This window comes from Bos javanicus, chromosome 20 (genome assembly GCF_032452875.1).
Source record: "Bos javanicus breed banteng chromosome 20, ARS-OSU_banteng_1.0, whole genome shotgun sequence".
In the NCBI taxonomy this organism is placed as follows: Eukaryota; Metazoa; Chordata; class Mammalia; order Artiodactyla; family Bovidae; genus Bos; species Bos javanicus.
Window position 1 is genome coordinate 10073717 of NC_083887.1, and position 22004 is coordinate 10095720.

At 37.3% G+C, this 22004-nt stretch overlaps 1 protein-coding gene across 7 annotated transcripts in view; it reads right to left on the reverse strand.

Moving 5' to 3' along the window:
- The window catches only part of GTF2H2 (general transcription factor IIH subunit 2), a 30691-nt gene extending 10025 nt beyond the window's left edge, over positions 1-20666 (reverse strand). For 2 of the 7 annotated variants that reach the window (XM_061393341.1, XM_061393338.1), the window contains exons 1-14: positions 17647-17734; positions 16937-17014; positions 16579-16615; positions 16273-16359; positions 15570-15620; positions 15199-15253; positions 9107-9212; positions 7560-7650; positions 7282-7369; positions 6678-6785; positions 6142-6205; positions 4187-4290; positions 3528-3630; positions 861-900 (exon numbers count right to left, since the gene is read on the reverse strand). In XM_061393341.1, the coding sequence (XP_061249325.1) occupies positions 861-900; positions 3528-3630; positions 4187-4290; positions 6142-6205; positions 6678-6785; positions 7282-7369; positions 7560-7650; positions 9107-9212; positions 15199-15253; positions 15570-15620; positions 16273-16359; positions 16579-16615; positions 16937-17014; positions 17647-17732 (1098 nt within the window). In that variant the 5' untranslated portion in view covers positions 17733-17734. The other 5 variants (XM_061393339.1, XM_061393343.1, XM_061393340.1 and 2 more) reach the window with 5 other exon arrangements.
- Between the last annotated feature and the right edge of the window lie 1338 nt (positions 20667-22004).

Genomic DNA, 22004 nt, shown 5'->3' on the forward strand with positions numbered 1-22004 from the left:
TGGGGTGAAATTTCCAGGGCAACATCATACACAGATTAAAAAATCATCAAATCTCAAACAGCACAGAAATAATGATGCTATATTCTTAAAAACTATCAAATGAGTCAAACAGTGATTCTAGTGAAGATATAGCTAATGATGTCAAAGAGGCATGTAAAGCTTCATAAAATTATTTTTTTAACTGGTTTTCTTTCAGCCATGCCTCACAGCTTATGGGAATCTCAGTTCCCTGACCAGGAACTGAAGATGGGCCACGGCAATGAGAGCACTGATTACCAACCACCAGACCACAAGAGAATTCCAAATAAAATTGTTTTATGAAATGCTGAGAGTAAAATAAAACAAGCAATCCTTTCTACTAGTATTTTATATAGTTTATAAAGTATAGTTTTAAACATGGACATGTAACTAAAACTAAACAGTGACCTATCTTATTTGCAACTTTACATAAGTTGCTATGTTCAAATTGGCCCCCGTTAACATTTTAAAAAATATTTTCTCAGTTCCTCAATGGGGAGAATATTCTTAAGATCTGAGGCCACCATAAATGGTAACTTCAAAATAAGTTATGAGAGCCTAAAGTAAAATAAAGTAAAAAGTAAAAAATGAGACCCTGAAGTTAAAAAAAAAAAGAGAAAAAACTTTTAGTACTTTCAAGCTAAATGCAGTTTAGCTTGCAAACTGAAGACAAAGTAAAACAACTGTCTGTAATAGCTCCCATTTAATCTCCACCTACTGCTATACTTCTGAGGAATAACCTGATTTGAGCTTGGTCTTCAACAATCTATTGAAAACTTATAATACCATTTATTCAGTATTTATTGTACAATAATTAATATTCACAAAGCACATGAACTTACATGTTGGTCTTTCAATTCCCCCTGACAGGCATAACAAAACCTGAAAAAGAAAGTTTAAGAATCATTTTGTTAAGAATTTACTCATTAAAATAGCTCAGGAAAATCTCAATAACAAGAATTCTCTAATTAGTAAGTACAGTTGGCCCTTGACCAACAGGCAGTTTAGGGCTGTCAACCCCCAAGGTTAAAAATCTGAGTGTAACTTTACAGTTGGCTCTCTGGCCCTCTGACCCTCCATAGCTGCAGTTTCACATTAGAGGATCCAACCAGCTATGGAACATGTAGTACTGTAGTATGTATTTACAGAAAAAAATGCATGTAAGTGGACCCTTGCATTTCAAATCCATGTTGTTCAAGGGTCAACTGTAATTATCTTTAGGCATGATTTTTAGGAGAAATAATTAAGAATACCAGTAATTTAAGAAAATTCCACACTATACCCTAAGGTTATCTGATAGCTTAAATTTTTCCTCAAACTAATCTTATTTACATCAAGGTTAAATATGAGTATGCTTTCTCAACTATGATTCTAGAGAAAACAATTTTCATGACTATTTTTCAACTTTCCCAAAGATAGCAGACAGCTGAAACAAGTCCAAATGAACAGAGAGGGGTTAATTTATGGCAAAAATGGATGCCTAAGGGCTTAATTTTCAAGGAACGGTTTAAAGAATTAAAAGTTCTCCAAACTTAATATAAAAAAGATCAGTTCCCTCCCAACCCACCCCTCACTTCATTTACAGAGCAAATCCTTTCAAAAATTTTAACTGTTTGACAGTTACCTATGCTCACAGCTCTTGGTCTTTTCATAGGCATTGGCTATGAACTTTCCACTATGGAAGATGAGATTTTAATTCTCTTTCAACCATCTTGAACCAATACAATACAGTACACACATAACAAATCCCATTCTCAATTCTTTGTAGCTAAATCATTCCAGATGAAACAATATTAAATATTTAGTTTATCATCACTATATAGACGTATTCAGCTGAGCCATGCCATACAACTTTTCCTCTCTGTAAAATACATTTTTTTCCTGGAGTTAATAAGTATGTTATTCATAAGCTTATTTGTTCTAATTACTCAGCCCCAACCGTTCTCTGAGAAGCCTAAATACCCTATTGTTATGTTCAGCTACATCAAGAATTCTATAGTTTCCATCTTCTGGTGACACCTCTCCTGGAGCATTCTGACGTTTTCCAAACTGGACTGACTATTCTCCGTATCTGACAAATAAGTGTCATTCTGGGACTTCATCTTACAAGTTTGCTTTAGCCACTTTTGATTAGATAAATATTCCTATTCTCTTTCATTCATTCTCATTCTCAGTTCCTTTGAGTCATCTCTTCCACAGCTTCCCAAGCAAGTCTCTTTTTGAGACCTTACAAATCTGAAAATACCTTTATTCTACCTGTGTGTGTATATATATATATATATATTTTGGCCAAACCACGCAGCATGTAGGAACTTAGTTCCCTGACCAGAGATTGAACCCATGCTCCCTGCACTGGAAGGGTGGAGTGTTAACCACTGGACTGCCAAGGAAGTCTCTAGTCTACCTACATTTAAACAGTAGCTTGGCTGGGTATACAATTTAGTTGGCAATAATTTTCACTCCAAATTTTGAAGGAAATTGCTCCATGTCAGCATCCAGTGCTGTTCACGAGATGTCAAACAATGTTTTGTTTTTTTTTTGCTGCACCACACAGCATGTGGGATCTTAGTTCCCTGCTGCTGCTCCTACTGCTAAGTCGCTTCAGTCATGTCCGACCCTGTGTGACCCCACAGACGGCAGGCCACCAGGCTCCCCGGTCCCTGCTTCCCCCGTTCTTGCTCTCCAGGCAAGAACACTGGAGTGGGTTGCCATTTCCTTCTCCAATGCGTGAAAGTGAAGTCGCTCAGTCGTGTCCGACCCTCAGCGACCCCATGGACTGCAGCCTTCCAGGCTCCTCCGTCCATGGGATTTTGCAGACAAGAGTTTTGGAGTGGGGTGCCATCGCCTGACCAGAGATCAATCCTGTACCCCACTCAGTGGAAGCGTGGAGTCTTAACTGCAAGACCATCAGTGAAGTCCCAGAAGCCAAACAATTTTAATTCCAGGTCATGTGACCCCATTCTCCCTCTATAGAAATGTTCAGGGCTAATGTTCTGCTGCAGCGTACTCTGAAATTTCACAGTGATACATGTTAGTGCAAGTCTGTTTGCCTTCAATATGTCAAGCACTTGACAGTTCCTTTCCATCCAGAAAATTCTCTCCTTCAATAGTAGAAATTATCCTTGAATATTTCTTTCCCATCTTATATCTTTTCTTTATTTCTTACATTATTTTGATATTAGGCTCCCTGGATAAATCTTCCAGTTTTATACGACAGAAATCAACAAATGCTACAAGTCAGGGCCTTTTTTTTCTTTTTGGAGAGCTGATTTACCAACACACCACCACTCCAGCTACATATAGCTGGGGTCAGGGAAATAGGTTTCTGGAGATCCAGGTCTGTTCAATCAATCATTTCAGTCATAAACAAGGCATTCTACATCTCATTTTCTGTAGTAGCAATAATCTTGCCCAAGTGAATGACACTCTTTTATGTAGTGTTAATAACAACATATTTGGATATAACTTTACCACTTGAAACAGGTATAAATTAATCAAAACTCATATACCTTTCTCCATTATGTTCTTCTAGGGGAATTTCTTGAAAAGCATCCAAAGGAAATAAATGATGGTAAGACCGTGCTAAGTGGGGAGCAGACACCAAAGTAAGACCTAACATACAAAGCAGAAAGACATATTTAGTAACCCAAACCTCACAAAGATGATGGCTGAAATGTCAGATGATATAACTTAGGCTAAATATTTTCAAGTTTGTTTTTTTCTAGGATTGCAGTTATTCATTTCTTAGTTAATCAGTGGCCATAAAAGGAGACTCCAAGATGGAGTCTTAGCTCTGTCACTAAGTACGTGATCTCTCTTGGCCCATGTGCTTACTTGTAAATGAAATAAAGTTCTACAACTCTATTATTTTAATTCTTCATTCTCATATGTATTTATTTCATGAAGAGAAGCAAAAACGTCAACTAGATCTACTGCACTGTCTTTAAAGAACATAGTTTTTCTGGAAAGAGAACCAGGAAACATCCATAATGCCATGTTTATTCTTAAAAATGAAGTACTAGGCACACAATGAAAAAAACAGCCTATGTCTCTTTTAACAGATCAAATCCAGAAAGATAAGCAGAGCTTAATATTTATATTTAATAGCAATATAGGTAAGAAGTTATCCAATATTAATTTACTAGAAAATGAACAGTCAGTTTCTTACCACAGATTTTACATTCGACAGGAAGCTCACAGTACTTTGCCCGACACTGGGGGCAGAAATAGCCTCCCAATGTAAGTCCTGGCTCAGTGTTGCTATCCAGATGCCTGTTGCGGGGCAGGGGGAGGAAATATTACTTTTTAAAAAGTGATATACAAAGATGTGAGCAGGTAAAGCAAAACAAGGGATGCCACTGTAACTTTAAAACCTTTAAGTTGTTTCCTAGCTCACTTATGCTCTGTTCACATTTGTCTTTTTTTTCCTCTGTTTTGTTTTGAATAGCTTCTATTAATGTCTTTGAATTCACTTCTCTTCTTTAGTGACTAATCTGCCATTAATCTTTGTGGCTCAGCTGGTAAAGAATCTGCCTGAAATGCGGGAGCCCTGAGCTCGATCACTAGGCTGGAAAGATCCCCTGGAGAAGGGAAAGGCTACCCACTCCAGTATTCTGGCCTGGAGAATTTCATGGACTGTATAGTCCACAGGGTTGCAAAGAGTCCTGAGCAACTTCCACTTCCCTTCACTTCACTGCCATTAATGTTAATCTAGTATATTTTTCACCTAACACACTGTATTGCTCATCTCTAGAAATGTGATTGGGGTCTTTATTCTATCCTCCCTATCTCTTATCAAATTCATGTACTCTTTAATTTTCCTGAGCACACAGAATACATTTATAATAATTTTAACACCTTACCTACTAATTCTAACAACTGTGTTATTTCTGAATATGTTCCAATTCTATGATTTTTCTTCTTGTTATGGGTCATATCTTCCTACTTCTTTGCATGACTGGTAAACTTTTTTAAAAACATTTTATATCATAGTTGATTAACAATGTTGTGATAGATTCAGCTGGACAGCCAAGAGACTCAGCCATACATATACACATATCCACTTTCCCCTAAACTCCCCTCCCATCCAGACTGCCACGTAACATTAGGCAGACTTCCCTATGCTATATACAGTAGGTCCTTGTAGGTTATCCATTTTAAATACAGCAGTGTGTACACGTTGATCTCAAACTTCCTATCTCTTCTCCCCATCCTTCCCCCTGGCAACCATGAGTTCATTCTCTGTCTATAATGCATGACTGGTAATTTTTGATTGGCAGCCAGATACTGTGAATTTTGCTGTGCTTTTGGTGACGGATTTTTTTTTTGTATTGATTTAAATATGTTGTGTTTCTTTTTCCAAAATACACTTAAGCAAATAGTTTGATGCCAAAACTTGCTTTTAAGTTTTCTGGCTGTCCAGAACAGCTGCTAGTCTAGGGTAAATTCGGTTTCATTACTGTGGACTCCATTCAATGCCTGTGACATTAAGAGGCCTTTCCACACTGACTGGTGGGAATGAGCCGTTCCCTGCCCACGTGAGCTCTAGGGACTGTTCTGCTGCTCCACTCCGTGCTTCTTTCTCTGGCCTCCAGGAGTGTCCTGATAGGAATGTACACATCAACACTCAGCTAATGATTCAAGGTGGTTGATATTTCTCCCAGAAATGTTGATTCCAGCTTGTGCTCCATGCAGTCCAGCATTTCGCATGATGTACTCTGCATATAAGTTAAATAAGCACGATGACAATATACAGCCTTGACGTACTCCTTTTTCAATTTTGAACCAATCCATTGTTTCACGTCTGATTCTAACTGTTGCTTCTTGACCTGTATACAGATTTCTCAGGAGGCAGGTAAAGTGATCTGGTCTTCCCATCTCTTTATGAATTTTCCACAGTTTGTTAGATGATCGGTAGCATATGACACACTTTTCTCTACCCTGCTGTTTTAGCCAGTAATATTACAGGAGTATATATAGTTCTCTCTCCTTTTTACAGCTACATAGAAAGTAATTGTCTACAAAAGTCATTACATTTCAAGCCTATCTTTTTAATTTGTAACTTATAGGAAGGAATTAACAATGTAAAAACATTATCATAAACAGTTTTAAGGTTTTACTTACGCCATGCTGAAAGAGGGTTTTGCATCTTGGTCAGACAGAGAGGCAATGGTATGCTGAGGAAATCCTTTATGGAAGAAAATATATTACTTTTTCTCCCCCAAGGAAATAGAAAAATTCTAGTAATAGAAACCTAAAAATGTTCCTACCAGAAAGCTCACAAAGTTGTCCAAAAGTTCTCTTTCCTGTCTTTTGTACATTTATTAGAGCATGGTCAAACTGACAGCAATTTCCAGTTAGAAGAAAAATTAATAGTGGAGTAAAATGGGGGAAGAGGAGGACCATATGGACTCAGATTCTAAAGTTTCATATGCATATTTTCTAACTTAACAACACTTAATACATAACACATACTACATTTTAAAAAGAAAATGCAATTCTTAAATACTTTCTGACACAACAGAGGAGTCCATGACATAGTTTACTTTCACTTTATATAAGAACATACTTCTGTTTAAAATTTTGGAATGTCCAAACCTATGTACTTTATTTTTCATATAAATTTTTATTTAATTAAATAACACAAAATAAACACCTACCCATACGAATAAGTGAGCATTCAGAATTTGAGCTAGCAGGAGGAGGACTAACATGATGTGTTAACAATTCTTTGTAATGGCTTTCATCTAAAATAACATGGTACGTGCCTAGCAAGACAAGAATAAAAGAAAAGAAACATGAGCTTTCCAGACATAAGAATGATCTGTAATTTCTATATAATTCTATAAATGTTTTACCATCTAAAAACGTTCATTTTCAAAATAAATGCTTATGTTACATTACCATTTTTCAAAATATTTATTTAAATAACATCTCTAAACTGACTTCACTGACAATAACTGTAATTTTCAATTTAATTAAAGCCAATTAACAAGATTTTCACTAAGTGTTACACACAGTAAAATTTCTAGCTTTCCAGTGGTTATAATGGTTCCTCTAAACACTGGCATAACTACTAAAAACTTCTTGCATTGGTTATAGAACTGGTGATATATTTAATACGACTACCCACATTTTGGACTTTGGGACACACACTAATTTAAATTTAGCAGCTTTAAAAAACCAATAAAAGCATTTTAACTAATAAATTGTTACTTTTCACATAGTGATTATGAGTAAATATTGAAGATTCTAGATATATACCACCAGTTTCACGAGCAAGTGCAGTGCATACTCGAACCTCTGCAGACAATCCAATAATAGACACTCTGATTTTAGCTGCCTTTAGACTCTTCGTAAAATCCAAGTAAATGGAGAGTTTTGAGGGAAGAAAAAAAAGAATAATTAATATGCTTGATAAATAGAATGCTCTGAAAACTAGTAATAAACTTGGAGAAGTCTAGTAATAAATTTAGAGAACTCTAAAGAATTGTCTTTAGAGCTGTAACTGGTTTTGATTATGAAGAAATTATTGGTTCTACCTTGATTAAATCATAGATGTTAGAGGGATCACAGGTTGTGAGGCTGCTAAAGATGATTAGGACTTCTCTACTTGTATGTCCGGGCATGTGTCTAAAAAAAGAAGAAGAAAAAAAAAAACACTCCAAATAAGTATAATAAATTACATTAATTAAAAAAACTTAAGACTAGTACAGATACAAAAAAGTACACATGGTTTACAAACAGACTACAGAACAATCCCGTCTGTTTCAACATCACAAAGGAATGAACTGTGAGTATACTCTAAAAACCTTAATACCAGTTTTTCTAAAATTAGCTACACACAAAAATAATTCACTGATTCATTTATTCATTCAATAAATATTTACTGAATACTCTTTCAAGTTCTAAGGATAAAGTGATAAGATCAGTGAGGTTCCTGACATCATGCAGCTTACGTTCTAACAGGTTGGTTTCATACAAAGTCTAAGGTATACACTGGAAAGTATGACAGTACCATATGAATCAACATTAAGGTACACATATGTGGCCTGAAAATAGTAACATACTTCTTTTTTAAAGACTACAATTTAACCTCATGGTGATTGTCATAATAGTCATAAACGACTGTGTACCATTTCGGTGGCACATTGGTAAAGAATTCACCTGCCAAGCAGGAGATTCAAGAGACACGGGTTCGATCCCTGGGCTGGGAAGATCCTCTGGAGCAGGAAATAACAACCCACTCAGTATTCTTGCCTGGACTACTCCATGGATAGAGGAGCCTGGTGGGCTACAGTTCACAGAGTTGCAAACAGTTGGACATGACTGAGCACCACCACCACCATTTAATTAAATGATGGCTTACAGGATTTTAAGATATGATGAACTGTTCTCCTCTAAACTAAATAGAGATATCTATGCTTTTTGGTGTGATGTTATCAATTATTTATAGCTTTCCTGCTTTAATTTTCATTGTTAGGCTCAGTTTTCACTGTGGATATTGCTATTGTATCTACCTTCATTGTGTGTGTTACCTCCTCAACTACTTCAAAACTAAAAAAAAGTCTATTATTTAAAGGTATAAAAATTTGAGTCAGGATAGACTATCTAAGGATAAAATATATAAGCTTTAACTATACTGAATACTTTCTTTGGGGTTTTAGCTATATTCTACATAGTTAAAACTGCTAGAAAAGTGGTATTATTAATTTACAGATGTATTATAAAATTAGTTAACAAAAACCAATATACAACAAACTCAGTTATTATACCACATTAACTTCCACATATAATCAATTTTCAATAAAAAATTTTTTCATCGTTATTTCTTCTCCACTAGTAATATTGCTACATCTTTAATTATATTTTTCCAAAATCTTTAAGGATATACCTCAGCAACTAAAACGTAAAATCAAAATTATTAACCAACATCATACTATACACTATAAATAATGTTACGTATTTCTCTTAATAACAATTTCATTATAGTTAGGTTTACGGAGATGCATATTAACATTATCATTTCAACTTAACTCATTCAAAAAATGTTGAAATAAATTATAAACAATAAGTGTAAAACACTAACTTTAGAGTCTGCATAGCCATGCTTAAGGAGTTATAAAGAGATGGTTCTCCATGGCAAGTCATATCTACAGCTTTCTTCAAAGATGTTATATGTTTCCGTGGGTTTCCTAAAATATAAATGGAAAATATCTTTTAATAAAATGTATATATACACTATGGAAATTTACCTTTCTCGCAAATTTACATATTTATGATGTTAAACAGAATCCCTTTGATTTACAGTTTTAGCAAGATGCACTTTTACCAGAAATGTTATAAAGTCTCACTCATATTGAAAAACTCAAATACAAATAATCTTTTTATCTTTTAGCAACACATTTTAATAATATTAAATTGAATGTAAAACTTTTTACTCCTCATATTTCCTATTTCATCATTTTTAATACTAACATATGTTCACATTTAACATCTCTGAAATCACGATGTGTCTTCCAACCACTGGCAGCCAGTGACACAGCTGCCACTGCCTGCTCCTGTGAACGCTATTGCTACGCTGCTGGTCCAACCGCAACACGTGCACTGTTTGTGCTGTTCCTATTAATTTCTATTTAAAGTGTTTTTTTTTTTAAGTTTATACAAAAGGTTATATTTTTATGTAGAAAGGCATGGAACAGAACAGTAAGGTGCAAATTTGTTAGTGGAATCAAAAACTCATTGATGGAAGAATGCCTACACTTCCATGTTTTTCTGCAGGGGGAGAAAACAACCACTTTATAAGACCTAAGAAAGGATTTCCACAAAGAGACAAAACTGTGTTATGTTGTTATTGGAATGGCCTCTGAAAAGACTGTCTAATTCATGCTAAGCAATATAAGTGAAAGGAAGAGAAACCGCCAAAAATTGAGACCTGTCAAACCACCAAGAAACTGGTATGAACAATTCACATGTCATTTGACACTGTGTCAAAGGTTAAATGCCAGAGTGTTTCCTTCTTGAGGGCTCATAAAATAAAGGTGTCTTACAAACAATAAAATCTGAGGTTCAATAAAATATGGTATTCTTCAGACTCTTCCTCCTGTTTCATCACTGTTTTCATATTACTTAACGATAATGAAAACATCGAATTTATCATACAGCAAATTATCCTCATACCAGTGAACATTTAGTTTCAACTTGTCACTATTATACATAGTGTTGTAAACAGAATATTTGTAGACTGACAATTTTCCTTCTTTCATAACATTTCCTAAGCTTACTCCAAGGAACATTATTTTTTCCCCTTGGCTGTGCCTCAAGGCTTTAGCCATCTTAATCCCCTGACCAGGAACCGAACCCAGGCCCTTGGCAGCCAGAGTGCAGGATCCTAACAACGGGATCACCAGGTAATTCTCTTATGGAACATTTTTATGGCTCTTTTCCAGAAAATGTTGAACAAATTAACCAGACTATCAGTAATAAAAGTATCAGTTTCTCCATGGTTCAACAAGCCATATATTGCTTTTGAAACTTCATTGTGCTCATTTAAAACATGGAAAATGTTGTTGAGTGTGCCCTTTTTTTGAATACTCAGTTCAGTTTAGTCATGTCCAACTCTGCGACGGCACGGACAGAAGCGCACCAGGCCACCCTGTCCATCACCAACTCCCGGAGTTTACTCAAATTCATGTCCATTGAGTCGGTGATGCCATCCAGTCATCTCATCCTCTGTCGTCCCCTTCTCCCGCCTTCAATCTTTCCCAGCATCAGAGTCTTTTCCAATGAGTCAGTTCTTCGAATCAGGTGGCCCAAGTATTAGAGTTTCAGCTTCAGGATCAGTCCTTCTAATGAATATTCAGGACTGATTTCCTTTAGGATTGACTGGCTTGATCTCCTTGCAGTCCAAGGGACTCAAGAGTCTTTTCCACCACCACAGTTCAAAAGCATCAATTCTTCGGTGCTCAGCTTTCTTTATAGGCCAACTCTCACATCCATACACGACCACTGGAAAAACCATAGCCTTGACTAGATGGACCTTTGTTGACAAAGTAATGTCTCTGATTTTTAATATGCTGTCTAGGTTGGTCATAACTTTTCTTCCAAGGAGCAAGCATCTTTTAATTTCATGGCTGTAGTCACCATCTGCAGTGATTTTGGAGCCCAGAAAAATAAAGTCTGCCATTGTTTCCACTGTTTCCCTATCTATTTGCCATGAAGTGATGGGACTGGATGCCATGATCTTAGTTTTCTGAATGTTGAGCTTTAAGCCAACCTTTTCATTCTCCTCTTTCACTTTCATCCAGAGGCTCTTTAGTTCTTCTTCATTTTCTGCCATAGAGTGGTATCATCTGCATATCTGAGGTTATTGATATATTTCCTGGCAATCTTGATTCCAGCTTGTGCTTCATCCAGCCCAGCGTTTCTCATGATGTACTCTGCATATAAGTTAAATTAATAGGGTAACAATATACAGCCTTGACGTACTCCTTTTCCTATTTGGAAACAGTCTGTTGTTGCTTCTTGATCTGCATACAGATTTCTCAAAAGGCAGGTCAGGTGGTCAGGTATTCCTATTTCTTTCAGAATTTTCCACAGTTTATTGTGATTCACACAGTCAAAGGCTTTGGCATAGTCAATAGAGAAATATATGTTTTTCTAGAACTCTCTTGCTTTTTCGATGATACAGTGGATGTTGGGTATTTGATCCCTGGTTCCTCTGCCTTTTCTAAACCAGCTTGAACATCTGCAAGTTCACGGTTCACGAATTGCTGAAGCCTGGCTTGGAGAATTTTGAGCATTACTTTACTAGTGTGTGAGATGAGCGCAATTGTGCAGTAGTTTGAGCATTCTTTGGCATTGCCTTTCTTTGAGATTGGAATGAAAATTGACCTTTCCCAGTCCTGTGGCCACTGCTGAGTTTTCCAAATATGATGGCATATTGACTGCAGCACTTTCACAGCATCATTTTTAGGATTTGAAATAGCTCAACTGGAATTCCATCATCCCCACTAGCTTTGTTCGTAGTGATGGTTCCTAAGGCCCACTTGACTTCGCATTCCAGGATGTCTGGCTCTAAGTGAGTGATCACACCATCGTGATCATCTTGGTCGTGAAGATCTTTTTTGTACAGATCTTCTGTGCATTCTTGGCACCTCTTCTTAATATCTTCTGCTTCTGTTAGGTCCATACCATTTCTGTCCTTTATTGAGTCCACCTTTGCATGAAATATTCCCTTGGTATCTCTAATTTTTTTGCTGTTGCTGCTAAGTCGCTTAAGTTGTGTCCAACTCTGTGTGACCCCATAGATGGCAGCCCACCAGGGTCCCCCGTCCCTGGGATTCTCCAGGCAAGAACACTGGAGTAGGTTGCCATTTCCTTCTCCAGTGCATGAAAGTGAAAAGTGAAAGTGAAGTCGCTCAGTCGTCTGACTCCTAGCGACCCCATGGATTGCAGCTTACCAGTCTCCTCCTTCCATGGGATTTTCCAGGCAAGAGTACTGGAGTGGGTTGCCATTGCCTTCTCCCAATTTTCTTGAAGGGATCTCTAATTTTCTTGAAGATTTCTTGAAAATAATTTTTCCCATTTTATTGTTTTCCTCTATTTCTTTGCATTGATTGCTGAGGAAGGCTTTCTTATCTCTCTTATCTCCTTGCTATTCTTTGGAACTCTGCATTCAAATGGGTATATCTTTCCTTTTCTCCTTTGCTTTTGCTTCTCTTCTATTCACAGCTATTTGTAAAGCCTCCTCAGACAGCCACTTTGCTTTTTTGCATTTCTTCTTCTTGGGGATGGTCTTGATCACTTTCTCCTGTACAATGTCACGAACCTCTGTCCATAGATTATCAGGCACTCTATCAGATCTAGTCCCTTAAATCTATTTGTCAATTCTATTGTATAATCATAAGGAATTTGATTTAGGTTATACCTGAATGGTCTAGTGGTTTTCCCTACTTTTTTTTATTTAAGTCTGAATTTGAAAATAAGGAGTTCATGATCTGAGCCACAGTCAGCTACTGGTCTTGTTTTTTGCTGACTGTATACAGCTTTTCCATCTTTGGCTGCAAAGAACAGAATCAATCTGATTTCAGTGTTGACCATCTGGTGATGTCCATGTGTAGAGTCTTCTCTTGTGTTGTTGGAAGAGGGTGTTTGCTATGACCAGAGCGTTCTCTTGACAAAACTCTATTAGCCTTTGCCCTGCTTCATCTGTACTCCAAGGCCAAATTTGCCTGTTACTCCGGTGTTTGTTGACTTCCTACTTTTGCATTCCAGTCCCCCATAATGAAAAGGACATCTTTTCTGGGTGTTAGTTCTAGAAGGTCTTGTAGGTCTTCATAGAACCGCTGAACTTCAGCGTCTTCAGCGTTATTGGTCAGGGCATAGACTTGGATTCAAAACTAGTATTTTCAATACTAGCTTGTTTAAATTTTCTTTTTTAACAGTTGTTTAATTCCTTTTTATTCTGGTATGAATTGTGTATTTTTTGCCCATTCATTCATTTGGAACTTCTTGGTGTTCTTATTTACTTGAGTAAGTTTTAAAATATTAACTATCTGCCACAGTTAATATACTGTGGACCCTTGAACAGTAAGTGTTTGAACTATGTACGCCTACTTATATGCAGATTTTTTTCACTAAGTACATACTACAGTACCACATGATGTGCAGATGGTTGAATTCTCAGATGTGGAACCAAGGAAACAGAGGACCAACTATAAAGTTATAAGCAGATTTTCAACTATACAGAGGGTCAGCACTCCTAATGCTCAACTTGTTCAAGGGTCAGCTATATATTGCAAGTGTTTATTTTTAGAGTCATAAATTTTAGAAATGAAAAGTACCTAAGTCCAAATCCTTCATTTCATAACTGAGAAACAAATCTAACAAGTTAAATGATTTGCTGAAAGACATATGCCTACCCAATGGCAGGACCAGTAGTCAAACCTTGATAGTATGGCTCTCTATCCACTTTTCTTTCTACCACACCATACAAAAAAATTTTTAATCTCCTATTGTGTTATGAGTATAGGAAAAAAGTATATTTACATTACTCTCAGTGTGGTTTACTGCAGTGATTCTGTTCAGGGCAAAAGAGGGTTATAGGCCTTTTGTATTCTCAAGAGGCCTACAAGAATCTCCAGAGGATTTTTCCTCTCTGTACATATTACCTCCCAGGCACCCACAGAATACTATTATTAACTAGGGGGAGGGAACATGCGGGAGGGTTGGCCCTACATCCTTTCCTTAGGGGAACCATCCTTCCCTCACTATATAATAATCCAGTTTAGACGACATGGTGCAGGTGGAACTTCTATCCTACTTCAAGCAGAGACATGTAATCCAGGCCTACCAACAAAATACTTCATTCCCTTAGCCACTTGACTGCTCACAGATGGGCAGATCTTAATCAGGGTCAATAAGAACCCTCTTTGGAGCTTGTGCTGAGACTATAAACTAGGAGGGTCATGTAGACTTGACAGACATCTTACTTAGGGACTTCCCTGGTGGTCCAGTGGTTGAGTCTGGCTTGCCATACAGGGGACAAGGGTTCCATCCCTGGCCTGGAAAGACCCCACAGGCCTCCAGGCAACTAAGCCCTGTGTGCCACAACTACTGAAGCCCTCGTGCCCTAGGGCCCTTGTTCCACAACAAGAGAAGCCACCGCAACTGGAAGCCCACACACTGCAACTAGAAAGTAGTCCCTGCTCGCCGCAACCAGAGAAAGCCTGTGCACAGCAATGAAGACCCTGCAGAGCCAAAAACAAACAAATAATTTTTTAAAAAAGATTAAGTGGCTCTTGTGAATGATTACAATAATTTTATCCTGACACTTTCATGATTGAATAAACATTTACAGCCAGTATAATACTATTCATCACTGTGCAGAACTCAATTTAAAACAGCTCATTTTAGGGACCTCTCTGATGGTCCAGTAATTAAGACTGCATTTCCACTGCAGGGGGTACAAGTTTAATCCCTGATTGGGGAACTAAAATTTTTAAAGAAACAGGCCATTTTAGAGACAGAGAGTTTAACAGAAGTTTTTTTAAAGTGTTTTACCTAGACAGCCTGCAGGAAGGTTTCATTTTGCTTATTAGGCAACCTCATGAACAGGGTTACAAGGTTAGATAAATAAAGCAAAGTCCTTGAGTGCGAAAAAGGTAATTTTATGCATACCTGAGAGTTCAGTCAGTTTTTCAGCTCTTTTACTCTTTGTTACAATTATTCCAATCTCAAAATAAAAACAAAAATGATTATTAACTTAAATTACTTTTTCTTGATAAGAATGTATGTAACTAAAATAAATGACTAGTTAAAAAGGAATAAGTAACATGTGAACAACTTTTGACATAAATTTAGCTATGAGTTCACTGTATATTGTTTAACTTCTAGAGTTATCTTGCTTTTCATTGACAAGTGTCACAGTAACTTGTACACAATCTGAATCACTTAAGTGATAGAACATATGTCCAATGTTTTAAAAAATACATTATATTTGGCAATAATATCAGGATGCTAATTCTGAATTATATCACTTATCTACATACCTGACTAATAGGATTTTGATCAAAATATTCCTCTACGAAGTATTCCAGCAACTGTTTAAAGAAAACAAAAAGAAAAAACTAGGTAACAGCAAAATAACAACACAGAGAACAGGTTTTGTGAAATCTATTTATCAAGCATTATTTCTTATGATTTTTAAGCTTACAAAAATATTAAGTAGTAAAGATATTAATAAATAAAATAATGCATTTAAAAATATTAAATAAATATAAAAATTAAAATAGTAAATAAAATTGAATTTGAAATGGTAAGTGATGAGACAGGTTTAAGCTCAGGCTTAAAAGATGGAACCATTCGGACAAGTAAGACAGAAACAATCTAAGTAAGAAAAAGATTCAAAAAAGACAAACAGGAAAATGAGCAAAACAGAAGATGGGCTTGAATAAGTTAGGAATAATATGAATCTATTTATAAGCTGAGGAGATTAATTCAAGTAAGTCAAAGGAGAATGAAGATTCAATAAAGAAAAGGACTAACTGACGAAGCAAGATCCTAACGTGGAGTGGAAGTTAAGAGCATAAATAATTAGCGATTTTGGTAAGTAATTCCAGAGTAGCACTTCTACTTAGCTATAGTTTGCATTACCTCAAAAAAAAAAAAAAGACTGTATTCTTTAAAAACATTTCTTTTGGAATTCAGCAGCCTTCCTCACAGGTAATACAAATCAGAATAATTTTAGTATACCTTTAATGTACATGTCAGTCTATTTGGCTTTAAATCTTGGTCTTCCATTGTTCTTGATCCATCTACTACCACATATAGATGGCGCATCTACCAAAAATAAAATCCCCCAAATAAATAAAACACATAAATAAAAACAATTTTCAAATACATTTTTGACCAACAAGTAAAAATGGCACTTAGCATTTACATATTCTACATGTATATTTTTAACATATTCCTTTAAAAAGTTTATTCTATTTGAGCCAGAATGTTTGTGTAACTCAAACTAGTTCTGTAGCAGTAAAGTGAAAAAGAAAAACATCATACCATTCCAAGTCGAACTTGTCCATGGTGCTCAAATACCCTGTTAAAAGTATGCAAAGGTTTTAAGGAAATAACATATACTACCTGAAAGATCATTACAACTTTTCAACTAAAGTGCAGTTTTCTAGGGAAGTAAATTATTAACTTACGGGATGCATATAATTATGTGTATTTGAGATAAAACGCTGAAGATGAATTTCCCTGATGAGGCTCTAGGTTGCTGGGTCTACCCTCACTATTTAAAAGGCTGTAAGTGAGGTTCTCTGAAACACAGCTCAAATGAAGTACTGGGGAGTGGGCAGAGGTGGACAAAAACCCTTAAAGGAATTTTACCTCTGCAACACACACAAAGGTTACGTACCTTTTTCTCTTCGCTTTGAAGAGAATGTCTTCAATTGTAGCTTTAAGTGATCCTGATTCATCTTCTTTAAGAATTTCCCTGTAGGGAATATTTAATTGTTTAAAAAGATACGCTATAATTTTATTAACCCAAGAGAAAGGAAAATATGTCCACACAAAGAACTGCAGCTGAATATTCACAGCTACATTATGCATAACAGCCAAAAATTATATCTAAATGTCCATCAAATGGAGAAAGGATGAATAAAAAATATGGCATAAACATATAACAGAATACCATTCAGCATAAAAAGAAATGAATTACTTACACATGCTACAATATGGATGAACTTAAAAACAGCATGTTCAGTTAAAGAAGTCAGACAAAACTGACCACATATTATATGATTACATTTACATGAAATGTCCAGAAAGGGCAAATCTAAAAAGACAGAAAGTAGATAGATCAATGGTTGCCTAGGACTACAGGTGGAAATGGAATTAATTGTATATGGACATGAGGGTTATTATTGGAATGGTAAAAATGTTCTAAAACTGGTTTATGTTGATGTTTTCACAGCCCTGAAAATTTCTAAAAATCGCTGAATTATACATAAGATACAGATGAATTTTAACATGTGTAAAATATACTTCAAAAGTGTTGTTGAGGGAAAAAAAAAACACCTAAAACAACATCTAAAAGGGAAGAGAGAGTAATAATGCCCTACTTACCATGTTCTTTCATAGCCTCCTTCCCATCGCTTAGTTCTTTCAGGCTCTTCATCCATTTTGTTCCTTACATATTGTAAAAAAGTCATTAGACTGTGAATTTATTAAAGATGATAGTCACCAGATGTATATAATTAAATTTGAAAAGTAAAGAGAGGGAAATAAACATACAAAGCAAAAAAAAGAAAACTCAGACTGCAAAGTCATATTATTCTTTGCAATTTATTCAATAATTGTAGTTGAATGCAAATATGTTTAAATCCTCATGGAACTTTTTCATATCCCCAAGAAAGAATGTGAATATTTATGCTCAAATTTGGCACCAATATAAATAAGCTTCTCTTTACAATTAATAAAAAATAAAAATGCATTAAAGATGGGTCACAGGACAGAACCACAGAATTATGAGAAGTGGGTACAGGTATAGACGAAACAACACGAGCTACAACTGCTACTTCTTATCACTGAGTGATAGATACATGGTGATTCATTTACTGCCTCTCCATCTTTGTGTCTGTGTGAATTTTTTCATAATCAAGCTTCTTTAATAAAATTTACTTTATTCATAAATGATAAATGTTTATGGCTCCTAATTTTTAAAAATCTATCTTAAATTTTTTGGTCACTCCTCATGGCACACAGGACCTTAGTTATCCCACCAGGAATCAAACCCACACCCACTGCACTGAAAGGCAGAGTCTTAACCATTGGACAGCCAGGATAATTTTTTAAAATAATACAATGGCAAACCTACACTATAATCCCAACTATTAAAAGAAAACGGAACCATTTAGTAATTCAATAAACAGGACAAATGGTTTTGAGTGGATGTTAGGATTAAGGATGATTGGGTTTTTGTTTATTCTTTTCTGTATTTTCATATTTTCAATATAAATGTGCATTTTTTTTAATAATCAGGGACAAAACTGGTGTTGGGAGGCATCTATTAACCATTTGTTGCTGTTTAAACTCTAAGTCACATTGGACTCTGCATTCCCATGGACTACAGCCCGCCAGGCTTCTCTGCCCATGGGGTTTCCCAGGCAAAAATACTGGAGTGGGTTGCTATTTCCTTCTCCAGAGGATCTTCCCCACCAAGGGATTGAACCCACACCTCTTGCATTGGCAGGCAGGTTCTTTATCATTGAGCCACCTAGGAAGCCGCTCTATTAACCATAACCAAGAAATAAACACCCCATCACATTCACACCTCCACCCTCCCCAATGGAATCTCCCTCTCCACCTTACATTCTCACTTTCAACTTCCTTCTTTCATAAATGAAGGATCAAAGGAATCTTAAGTGCCAAGACATTAAGGACAAAACAAATCCCATCAATGGCAGGGGAAAAGATTAATTTTTGTGATAAGGACAATAACCAAGACCCATTCTCCACTGGCCTTCCCTGGTGGCTCAGATGGTAAAAAATCTGCTTGCAATGTAGGAGACCCATGCTCAATCTCTTGGTTGGGAAGATCCCATGGAGAAGCAAATGACTACCCACTACAGTATTCTTGCCTGGTGGATTACAGTCCATGAGGTCACAAAGAGCTGGACGTGACTGAGCGACTAACATTTTCATTTTCACACTACTCATTCATTGTTCTATAGAAAAATATACTTAAAAATCCAAATAAACGTAGACTTTTATAAATGAACTTCTGGAATTAAAATCTATTGATAAATTGAAAACTGCCTTTATGGCATCACTGCTTTCTTGGCACCTGCTACAATCAGATATTGTTTACTAAACTTCTGAGGATTCAATTGTTTCAGGAGATCAGGTGTTCCACTTTAGTATCCTGAAATAACAAGAAATGACTTAGTTTTGACATCTGTGCTTTCTCAACACACTTATATTGGTGCCTTATAGGCTTAATGGAGTGTAGTAACACATCATGCAGAGACAAAACTGAACATTTTGATCTTCCATGGAGGTGTGTTTGTATTTATCGTGAATATAAAAAATCAAAAGCTTAAATTCTTAAAGATGTGGTTACTGCCGTTCATCACATCAATATTTAAACTATTTTTAGTTTATGACTTTTAATTCCCTCAAAGTTCAGAAACAACGTGAGAACCAATGAGCAGAAGCTGCAATCTGGAACACCTCTGGCTCACTGCATACAAGAATTTCTTAACTCGAACTGACTGCAATGGGAAATTACAGGGATAGGACAGAGGTAATAAGATCCTCATAACTGCAGATGTTCAAAGGGAAGCTGGATGTTTACAATGCAAGCAGTTAATAGAGAAGGGATTTATGCCGCCTGGAGAAAGATGTACTTGGTAACCTCTTAAGCAGCATCTTCAACTGACTATGACTGAATAGTCCACCTTCTTACAAATATCGCTGGGAATCCACTCCAGAAAAGCCACTGCCCTCAGGAGAAGCCTGGTGGTGGGATTCCTTCACATGTGCTCAGAATGTTACATGTAAACAATGAGATTTGCACCAAACATCGCAATTTATGAAGCTTTCCCTCACAGCTAAACTTGCCAAGCGCTTTGAGAGAGGCAAGGGTGATAACAGTCCTGCTTTTCAGGTGTGGAACTCAAGGCTCAGAGGTTGGTAACTCTATTGAGGCCACACAGATGGAGGCTGGTCACAAGCTAAACCCAGGGCCGCATTTGCGTCCTGCCTTAGGGAAAGAGAGTCACTCTCCAAACTGCTGCCCTAGATAGATGCTTCTATGCAGCTTCATAGACGGAAATTCTCCTTCTCCTCCACACGCTTCCACACACCCTTCTTCCCTATGAGGCGTTTCGGGATCATTCAGCCTCCGCTCCCAGCCGCGAAGGCCCCTCCCGCCGCCTTGCTTCCTAGGCGGCGGTTCTCCGCCGCGGCTCCGGGAAATCCTCTACCACTGACTTACCTGTCCTGCCGAGCTCTGTTCTCCCGGAAGTTCTGCTCAATCTGTTCTAAGTGCTCCGCCGAAGTCCTTCCGCCGCGCGCGGTAGTGACGCGCAAACGTTCCGACTGCTGGGAGTGGCGCTTGCTCGAGCCGGGCGCTCACTGGCCCGGCAACCTTGTACAAACTTTGGGTGTGGGAAGCGCCTCCTGCACCCTTCCCGCTATTCACAAAGAGACAGGAGGGTGGTGGCCATTCGCTCTTGGAAATTCGGAGGCCTAGTAGCCGTCCACACAGGATCTGAGGACTGGATGACCCCAGCGGCAGTCTCAGCTGAGCCAACTTGCAGTGCAGCGGTTTTCCGGAACTCCTCTGCTGCCCGTGCTAAAAGCCACAAATACTTACTGAGCACCTACTTTGGGACTGATAACAGTTCTAAGTACTGAGGAAATAGTAGTGAAAAACTGACAAAAATCCGTGCCCTCATGACATTGTGAAGAAAAATATACTGTATCAAATGGTGATGGTGCCATAGAGAAAAATGAAGCAAGGAAGAGGAAAGTGAAAAGTGAAAGTGTTATCGCTTGGTAGTGTCCGACTCTTTCGACCCCATGGATTGTAGACCGCCAGGCTCCTCTGTCCATGGAATTCTCCAGGCAAGAATACGGGAGTGGTTAGTCATTGCCTTCTCTGGGGGCTCTACCTATCCAGGGATCCAACTCATCTCCCGCATTGCAGGCGGATTCTTTACCATCAAAGCCACCAGGGAAGCGGAAAAGGGTTGCAGTTTAAAATAGGTGCTCAGGGAACTGCCGTCCATCAGCAGCTCCTTTTATTTATCCCCGGAAGAAAAGGTCTTATTGTTTAATGGTGTTGTTGTCTTTAGAGGAAATTAGCATTACTGATTCCCAGTGCCAGTTGGCTTCCATCGTTGCCTTCCTCCACATCTTTGACTCCAAGACTCTATATACAGACTCCACCCCTTTCCTTTTCATTTCCTTATCTCCTCCCTCCTTTCCTTCCACAATCTCCACATTCCTCCTGTCTCCCTCTCTGTTCTGAATGGCTATTCTGTTCCAAGACGGGATACAAACCCACAGGACAGACAGCTGCCACCCAAGCCCCAAGCTTCTCATTTGTGTTTACCATCCAGCTAACTGGGAAGACTGTGGAAAACCAGGAAAAGGACAGAGGGTTTGCCAATAGATTTAAATTAAAGCATATTTGTGGACAGGAGGCTGAATTATTCAAGCTTTTCCCAACTGTGAAGTTCACTCTCCTCTAAATATGTTTCAGTCTCAGATCCTAGCTCAAGTAGGAATGGTATTAAGGAAAAACAAAAATGCATAAATCCATGGTAATCTTTTGCCATTATTATGACTAACATAATATTTTGTGTACAAAGTGGTAGAAAAAAGAAACAATATAACCTAGCCAAACATTTCAATTTGTAAAACTAAGGAGCAACTTTAAATAATGGAACAATCTGTTCTTTGCCCATGGGTGGCTG